We start from the raw sequence: 10,080 nt of genomic DNA, 5'->3' as shown, positions 1-10,080 counted from the left end.
TGGACCATTTTTAATTCCTATGGTTGGTCACAACCCACTGCTTTGAGCAGCAGTGGGATATCTGAAGCCCACGGGTGTCTGTAAAGCTTGTCTGATCTTCACCTTCACCTTCCATGCCTCAACGAGTCTTTTCGTTTATACTTCACTAAAGTCTATTTTCAGCATGTCTTACATTAACAAGACAAAACAAAGGGGAGCAGTCCACTGCTTCACAAGACACTGCAAATCAATCTGTAAATACTCAGCAAGTTATTTTAAGATAGATGCAAGTCTATGATGTGAGGACAAGAGTTTCTTCATACTGTATCGTACTCTGGCTTTCTTGCTTGACAGCTCATCTATTTGCCTTGGCGCTGTCTAGCCTGCCATTATAGCAGCCAGTTTTGCCATGTTGTAAAACACTGCCAAGGTCAGGAAGTGTTCTTGGAACTATGAAAATACCACAAATGCTGGATCTGTTTTCCAGGGGAGTTTAGAAATAGGCATAGTATAGATTTTTGAAAACAGATTGGAATGTTCTAGCAAACAAAAGCCAAGACTCTCCATGGAATCAAACGTCTGCAAGCTCCACAGCAAACTACAATATCACAGCTGTTTTGTTTCCCTTTGGAGCTCAAATGTGGTGTAGGTTTTTTTTCCTTTTGTATATCTGTGTGGGCTCTGAGTTTCTCAGTGGAGCATGTTTCCATGGGTCCATACATGTGAAAGTACCGATTGCTTGTAGATGGGGGTGTATGAAAATGGTTTTATTTCTTCACATATTTTGTGGTTTGAAAGGCAGAAAGCAGCATTATGTGTTTTATTCCAAGTGCTCATTTTTTTAAATTTTAGACACTTTAAAAGTGTACTAAGTAGGTGATAGAGGTGATATAGTATCAGCAGATGCAGCCACAGTATTATTTTTAACTGGAACAATAATCTATTTTAATTTCTAGTATATATGTTAAACATCAAAATGTTGTGTTTTGAGGTTTATTTGGATAAAAAAAAACAACCCTCTACTTTAGAGGATCTGGGCGCTGAAATGATCCCTTTACAGAGGACACTTACACAAGTTAGAGAATCCATTCCAAAAGGAAACACTCCTGGGCAAAACTATCTGATGAATGTTCAAAGTTATGTTGATGCTGGCTCTGAAATGCAGGAATGCTCTCGAGCAGCATTTTTAACAGGCTCATGCCAATGCTGACTGGTGTGGCTCAGCCAGAATATGTAAGGTTCTGTTTAGAAAAAAAAAAAGGAAACCCATCCCTCCCCAATGCCACCCCACCCTAGCTGCTCAAACTCAGCTGCACAGTGCACATGCTGCCCAAATCCAAACCATTGCTGAATCCCATTGACTCGCACTCATGTACAGTAGTTGTGCCTTGTTTTCTCAGGACTGCTGAACTTTTCCAACTGGTTTTTGGATACTTTGTTGCTTTCTGAGTCCTATCCTGCACTTTCACGGCACTGTTTCCCGTGGCATGTGGAAGTGCCCCATATGGGCACTTTTGTGATACTGCACATTGGGATGGGCTATGTCCTTGCCACAGTTTAGTTGAACAAACTATAGCAGTGATGTATATCTTAGACATTGCAAAATACAACTCCGTGCAAGAAAATGATTTCCCAGTATCTGGATATGTGGCTTTTTGCCAGTTACCTGCTGGATAACTTACTTGGTTCCACTATAATGGCAAACCACATTTTGGCTTGGTGTTACATGTGAACTGACCCATCATGTTTCGGACTCGCTTTTTCCTGTATTTACTGCTGCCCATCCATCTAAAAGAAAACTATTTCATTCAGGTTACATTAATGGTTATTTTATTTAACGGATGAGAAACACAGTCATTGCAATCATTTGTACTCATAATAACCATTGACTTTTTGTAAATTATATGTCACCATCCATATGTAACAAAAACCTTTTCTGAACTGTGCAAAGTACAAAGAGTTTGTTCAGTTAGCAGAAACTTTTTCCAGTACAATAAACCTGGCACTTTACAAAACAAGGCTGCCAGGACGATTTGTTCACAATTTTCTGTCATAGAAAATGCACAACTGCACACGTACGCTCCCCCCCTCCCCATGCTTTCTGTTCTTAGAATGCAGTTTATCAATAGACCACTGAAGGAGCTAATGCATTTCCATGACCTCCTAAATGTCCCAGAGGTCACTGTCAGGAGTCATTGGTTTGTCCTTGCAGTCTCTATTTGTGCTACTTGCGTGCTGCTGACCGGCCACAGGAAATGACCATGTTCAAATGTCAATGATGAATGAGAACCAAGTGCTAGAGACAAAGGTTTTCAAAGCATCCGACATTCAAAGAAACTCTTGCTCCTCAAATCAAATGTGACTGACAAGTTGAAATATCTAATCCTGGGGAAAAAAATTATCCTGGTAGCCAAATGCCTTAAAAATACTGCATTCAGGGTGGATATTAGCAAATTGACTGTGGCATTTTGTCCTGATGGAGTGCATGGCTTAAATTCTTGGACCTTTAGATGGTTGTGCTTTTTTTTTTTTTTTTTAAAGTGTATGTGCTTTTATCACTGTTCACTTGCTGAATGAATGTTTCCTTGCTTGGGTTATGTAAGCACCAATTCTGATCTGACACAACCAACTAGATGCAAAGCAAATGAAAAACAGTTCAAACTCCTTCCTCTGCTTTGCTTGCTATCTCTTCCCCATGTCCCCCCTCCATCTTGTGCTACATCATCTGGAACTGAAGGGGAAAAAAAATATTTCATCCTGCCAAGTTCCAAGAAGAAGGGAACTCTGACCTCCACCTCAGGCTATTCATTCCTCTATCCCCGGAAAAGAGAGGCATTTTACAGCCCTAGAAATAGACATTTTAGCAGCTGAAGTGAAAAAGTAAATGAGGCCCTTCCCTGCTCCTTTAGGGCATGCTGCAGTCAAAATTAAGGGTAACCTTTTGTGACAAGCAAATGCATGTAAACGTACCCTGGCACCTTTTGAGTCATGAAAATCAGAGTCAGGTCAGAGAATAGAGTAAGAAAGTGATGGGGCATGTTGGGGGAACTCCTTGCTCTACCAGTCTCTTTACTCCAGTTTAAAAAAAAAAAGGTGCAAGAGTATTCTTATATGGATTAATGTGTAATGCATAGTTTGCCCCAAATCCTGTTTTGCCTGGTGGGAAAAGTAAACCTCTTCCACTGAAAACAATAAGGCCTAGGCTGGAATTCTATAACACATTCCCTGGGAGTAAGTCCCACTGAACACAATTAGACTTGGAGCCCAATCCTAACTAAGAGCCCAATCCTGGGCTTGACGCACTGGTGCGCATTGTCACAAACATGCTGTAAGGCATGTTTGTGAAGCTTACCACTGGGCAAATGCCTGTCTAGCCCAGCACTGGTTGGTGCTGGGCTAGCACTGGGCGGGTGACCAGCCTCCGCCGCTCAGCGGTCACATGGACTGCTGAGCCACAGAGAGGAAAGCAGGAGCAGGGGGAGGCAGGGAGGAGGCGTTACGGGGAGGGGGAGAGGGCAGAGAGGAGGCGTGCCGGGGAGGTGGGAGGCGGGGAGAGAGCGGGCAGGAGGTGTGCCGGGGGAGGGTGTGGGGAGGGAGGGAGGTGGGTCCGGTGGATCCAGAGCGTTCATATGGGGTTCGGTGCCCGACACGAACACTCTTACTTCACCACTCCAATCGAGTAGCCCCATTGCAGGGCTATCTCCCTTACCTGGGAGAAGGGGACAAAAGTCCCTTTCTCCTGAGGTGCCATTTGCAGCTGCCGTTTCACTTTCCAGCCCTAATGCAGCCATGCCATGCACTGCATCCTGTGGTGGTGGCGGTGGGGCAGTCATGGAGGTCTTCTCAAGGTAAGGAAACCTTTCTTCCCTCAAAGTTGCGTTTTGGCTCTGTTGGCATTGGAAAGTTGGTTAGACTCGGGCTGCTACTTCTGAATAGGCATGCATGTTAAAGTTTTTAGATCATGCCCAGTTTTTAAAAAATGTACAGAGCTAGAACTTGGCAGCCGGAATATTGTTTCTTTCCCAAAACCAGCTATCCAAAGTGATTGGTTCAGATCACATCATGATAAGGCTGACTTTGACATTGCAGAGCAGCCCTTTACAATACAGAGATCACTAACCTTCATAGGGAAAGGCAGAATGAACATATGACACTGATGTCAAATTCCCCAGTAGTCTTGTGATATGACGTGACGTCTTTGTTCATTCCAAGCAAGTAGGGCTTGGAGCACATGAATAACTACTGAAAAATAAGGACATCATGTGGTACCTCCCCTTTTCAAAGAAAGGTGGGCTAGCTTTCAAGCAATGCTTCAGAATGTCTCAAACTGAATTAGCTCAGGGCAAATCCTCTGTTTAGAGCCCTACACAGAGATCACAAGAAGCAGATGTGGATAAATAACTGCTGAAAAACTGTAAATGGGATACATCATGACTCTCCTTGTGTACATCCTCTGTTGACCTTTTACATTTCAAGGTCAATGTAAATTTCAGTATTGACCCTCTAGTGTTTCTTTTTCTTATGTAAATAAAACACATCTATTTTGTGGGGGGAGGGAATCCAGATTGGGACAAACAGATGTGCGAACATAGGCTTAAAGACCCAAATTCTCTCCAATCCAGCCCTCTCTTCACCCTTTACATGCTATTTATTTAAGAAAGAGCACACAATAATTATTAAATTTACATATACAGCTCAATCCTATTTAACTCCTCGCTTGACAAGGTAGCTGTGTCAAAGTGGTACCCGCTGAAACCCACCGGGGAGTTCAGTCTTTGAACGCCTCTTCAGGGTAAGGAAACGCTTGTTCCCTCGCCTTTGGGTAAGTCCATGCCGGCCTGCTGGGTCGATTGGGATCTGCACCAGCTCGATAGCTGGGGCAAGTCTGTGTGGACCTGCGTCAAGGGATCAAGACTGTGAAGGGGCGTTAGGATATTGGTGTGTGCTGCTGCCACCAATACCGCCCACTTCCCAGCTTCAATTTGCCCTTGCCCCCATCACCACTCTGTTCTACTCCAATTCCGTGTGCTAACTCACTGGCGCCAGTGGGCAACCCTGGTCTGCTGGCACATGGACTTGGCTGCATGCTGCTATGGCCAGGCTGTGCCCAATGACTTGTCATCTTTTGAAACAGCCATAAAGGGCCACCAGAATGAGTGTTCTGGCAGCACAAGGCCTGAATAGGATCGGGCAGCTAGTTTGGCTCACAGAGGCTTTTATGGTTCTCAGCTGGAACCAGACTATTCTACTTTTTATCAAGGTCTTCAAATTTTTGCAAAATAACTGAAGAGATTATCTGCAGATGTCCTGCTAGTCAACATTTTAGCTACTGACTGACTGCTTCCTATTATATGGCCTAAATATTGGTGCATGAGTATTTGCCCGCAGCGCTGTTGTCATCAGAGGCAGGTCTTCTTAATCCTAATACCTGCTTGGTTCTTCAGCATTAAAAAATACTGTCCCAAATAAAGCTCTTGCATTTTTGAAGGAGTGGTGGTCTGTTTCTGGCACCTAGCTGTACCACATGACAAGAACAACATACCTTTAGTGGGATAAAGTCATAAACTGCAATTTTATGGAATGTTTTCAGTGATATCTCTAGTATACACTGCCTGCATGAGACCGAGTTAACACACACATGGCTAAAAATATTCTTCTACCTCTTAGAAAAACATTAACAGATGTCACTTACCAGCTGACTTATTACCTTTTTGCTTGCATCTTATTTATTGCACCTTGAAGTTCCTGGTAGCAGGTAATTTCTATGGCCTGAAATATTTTATTATGTAGCTTGACCCAAGTTAGAAAAAAACCCAAACAGTGTTCAGAACTATACATTTCTACAGAACAAATCACATTTTGATAGTGGTAATTACAGCCATCTCCTCTCTGATGTTAAGACAGAGAGAAAATAAAAATTCCAACATTCTGTGCTTGCGGAAACCTGCAGTGTTCTTTTTATTGCCATGTAGAAGTCAATTAAAACGAATCCTCCTGGAAAAGCTCCCAAATCTCCAGTAATTATCGCTGTCTAGACAGACTACTGTGCTTTGAAATGGCTTCCGACACAATACATTTGTGCGTGATGGACGGGCCATCATATTTAGCAGCATCCCATATGATTTTCCCCCCCATCTGGTTGCAAGGAGCAAGCCATTAAGAAGCCTTGATCTTCTTGGAAATCTGAAATTAGCTACAATGTGATATAAAACACATACAGTAACATCTTTTAATACAACAGTTGGTAAAGGAATATGTAAGTATTTGAATTTACCAACAGCAGTCGAAGACAATGGATTGGAGCCAAAGGTCCCCTTCCACCTTCAGAAGGCATCTTCAGCTCACGGAAGGGCTGTTTCACACCTCATGGCAGAAATGTGAAAAGGAATCCATAGATGCTCTTGTGCGAGTGGAAGCAGGAGAATTTCCATGAAGACTACCTCTTCTAGCACTTTGTGATATCTTGTAACAAACATTTAGACAGAGAATAGTGCTAGTGGCTACTTTCTTCCTTAGGACCCAACCCAATCATTTTTCGTATTCGGTATCTCTTGCCTTTCGCAACAGGCACAACTCCAAATGGCTGACGACCAGAATCCAGGGACTCTCCACATATGGAGCAGATGTTTTTCTTATGCAACCAGCTTGCTTGAGGAAAGTCAAGATGCAACTTCCATGCAGCACTCCTTCCTCATGCAGCCTCTGGTTTCACACAGCTAACTGTTCATGCAGCTTGTGCAAAGGATTGACTTGCACTAGTGGGTTTATTTTCTTCTGCTTGTGGAGTTCTCTGGATCCTGGCTCAGAATTAGTTTCAGTGTCACAATCCATTTGGCAACAGTAAAATATTTTGCATGTTTAATAAAGATAGACAACAGTTATCTCTGATACGCTAACCAAATCTGATGCTTTTAAAAAATAAAGTGACATATATTTGCAAAGTAGGAATTTCCTTATTTATATGGAATATGCACATATAACATTTCTTGCATAAGAAAAGTATATTGTACAAAAAGTTCTCCTATCTGAAATACTAATATAGTCAAGCAACAATAATAATTAAAATGCTGCAGCATTGGGCAAAAAGGACTTCTCAACTAACTAAAATGTCAGACTCCTAGTTGTTGAGGGCAAGTCCAACACACCACACTGATGGCTCTCCAAATGAATTTTTTTAAATCACTGGGGATCTTCTTATGTAACTTGTGGATATGTGGTGGCCACAGAATAAACCTGCATGTGGCACTCCTTGGTCTCTGACCAGCTAGTCATGTGACCCTTTGTGACATGTAGGATTCAGCTTTCAGAATACATCAGGAAGCATGAGGAAGATGCACTTTCTGCTGTTGAAAGTTGAATGCTATGCATGATAGCAGATGCAGATGACTGATTCATCCTAGGCTAGGAGTTGCCACTCTCCCATGGGTCCTTTGCACCTATGATGTATGAACAGGCCCTGACTGGTGTTCTCATGCAGAATATTTCTGAGGTATATATAGAAAGGAATGAGAGTAATGTCTTGGGACTCCTAATTCTGTCTTGCTGGACAATGCACAAATTTAACTGGGTATTATTTTAGATACCCTTATTCCCATCTGGGGAAAACAATTAAGTTCATTGTTTAAGAGTTCTCTTGCTCCCATCTTGAAACTCAATCCCTCTTGCATAGGCCAGTAATAAGAACACTGCAGCTTGCACAAATAAATTACAGCAATATAACAAGTTTCTTAATTTTTTAAAACATATTTTCTCTATCATTTACACAAAGTATAGCGGCTGGATTTTCGCTTACATACAACTCGAATGTGTGTCCTCTCCATCCTTTATTCCAAGTAGAAGGCACTACTCCAACATACTGCTGTATGTACCGTACCTGGGTTTGAAAGCACAGCAAGAGACTCATCTCCAAGGCTAAATATCAAAGATCCTGGGGAGTCTTTGGAAATAATAATTATAGTTCTTATTATGGCAGTGGATATTGCAGAAGTTTCCCATTGCTGCTGCTTTTTTGTGCTATGGAATCTCCTCTGAAAGGTCCCTTGCGTCCAGAAAACATAAGATGCAACCCTCAGAAACTCTCCACAAAGCTTCCAGGGAAGAGGCCTGACCTGCCATTTCGTTGTAATGTCCCTTTGTACCAGCCGTCTTCTCTTTTCTTGTGGACAAAAACTATATCACCTTCTTTCAATTCAATCTCAGCTTCACTTTGAGGGGGATAAGGAACCACAACACGATACCTTTAAAGATAAAAGAAAAGACCTTACTGCAGATGTCTGTGGCCTGGCTTACATGTACCATAGTAACTTGCTTGCCAGTCACTTAGTGCATTTTCAACCAGTGTGCCATGAAAGATCCATAGGTGTGCAGGGGAGTTTGGAGCACAGCATGTTGAAAACTGCTGAAAACTCTTCCAAGTTCTGCAGCTCTGTTTTTAGGGCAACTGTCTGTAGTGACAAATTGTCCTTCTTCCTCTGTCACAAAACCTGGAAGAGTGTCCCAGAAGCCAGAAGTGACATCACAAGAGGTGAAGACCATAGAAAGTGTGCTGTGAGAAGAAAAAGGTTGAAAATCACTGACTTAGGGCCCAATCCTATCCAATTTTCCAGTGCTGGTGCAGCCGTGCCAATGCATCCTGTGGTGGGGAGGCAGTCACACAGGTCTCCTCAATGTAAGGGAACGCTTGTTCCCTTATCTTGGGGCTGCACTGCGGCTGCACCAGTGCTGGAAAGTTGGATAGGATTGGGCCCTTAGTGTGGCCAGAAATCCACACCACGAAGGAAATTCAGGGCACAATCCTAACCAACTTTCCAGCACTGAGATAAGGGGAATGCAGCTCTGGGATAAGGGAACGAATATTCACTTACCTTGAGGAGGCATTTCAAAGCAGTTCTCACTTCTGCAAAGCCAACCTCCGTGAATGCTCCCCCACCACAGGATGCAGCACAAACCCCATTGGCACAGCTGTTTCGGTGTTGGAAAGTTGGTTAGGATTTGGGCTGAAAGGAACCAGCACCCATGTGGGGTTGGCCAGGTGATGCGGCAAGTTTCTATGCCAGTTATCACAAAACATACTGGTGTTATATGTTTTGTTGGTATATTAATGAAAAGTCACTGGCTTCTTTTACAGTACAAATGTAATTGGCGTTCCCCAGATTAAAGAGTGGGTCATCACAACACTGCTGTACATGATATTGCTTGTTAGTAAGGTTGGCTTTGCAGAAGTGAGAACCGCTCTGAAATGCCTGCCAAAAGTCTGTTTTATCTTGATATGATAACCATCATGAGGAATATGCAGTAGCGCTTATGAGCCATCCCAAATCAATTGGTCATCTTTTCCTTTCCCCAGCAAATCTAGTTGTCACTTCTCCTGTGTGTGCAAAAGCAAGTAATAGGAATTGAAATGTGAGCTGCTGGTTGCCTACAGAGAAACAGTCTATCATGCTGTCACTGGCAGATCTGCTACACTTACTTTAGGAAGCACTGCCAATTTCAGGCATTATGCAAATGAATGTCCACATTACATTAGACATGCTGCTTCAGTGCTGACTAATTACATTATTATATTAGAGCAATTTAACTTTAAAAGATACTTGATTTCAACTGTGTGTTGCAACTGTGTACAGGTGTGCATTGTGAAACACACAAAATAGGTATTGTTTCCTGGCTCTTATATTGGCAAAAGCGTGACTGAGGTTTTACATTATTCAGGGCTCATCAAATTATATGCATTCAGTGGCAAAAATCCTCCACATTGAGAATTCAGGCTCTGAAGCTGCTTTACCAACAACAGAGAATCGGACCTTATATCAATTTTTCTCATGAGCAGTGGTTTTAAATTCCACTGTACAAATGACACAACTTTAAAGAGATACATGTATGAAGCTGCATGCTACTACTGTAGTATGTATTGCATGGGAGCCACATACCACTGTTACTTAAAATATTTGTATGACAGCCTTCAAAAAAAGTTTTCAAGGAGGTTTACATAGCAAAAGCAGAAAAAGACCATTTCCTCTCCCAAAGGGGTAATGCAATCTGAAAAGAAACAGACCAATAGCAGCCACTGGGAGTAATGGAATGCTGAAGTGAATAGAGAAAATT

At 42.5% G+C, this 10,080-nt stretch overlaps 1 protein-coding gene across 1 annotated transcript in view; it reads right to left on the bottom strand.

The window, feature by feature from the left end:
* Positions 1 to 8,047: 8,047 nt before the first annotated feature.
* Positions 8,048 to 10,080, bottom strand: part of SH3RF3 (SH3 domain containing ring finger 3) — a 254,499-nt gene continuing 252,466 nt past the window's right edge. The window contains exon 11 of the mRNA XM_066621660.1: positions 8,048 to 8,216. Within this exon, the coding sequence (XP_066477757.1) occupies positions 8,048 to 8,216 (169 nt within the window). The remainder of the gene's footprint in view (positions 8,217 to 10,080) is intronic.

The sequence above is a fragment of the Tiliqua scincoides genome, chromosome 3 (assembly GCF_035046505.1).
Source record: "Tiliqua scincoides isolate rTilSci1 chromosome 3, rTilSci1.hap2, whole genome shotgun sequence".
Taxonomy (NCBI): Eukaryota; Metazoa; Chordata; class Lepidosauria; order Squamata; family Scincidae; genus Tiliqua; species Tiliqua scincoides.
This window is presented reverse-complemented; position numbering and strand designations above follow the sequence as displayed.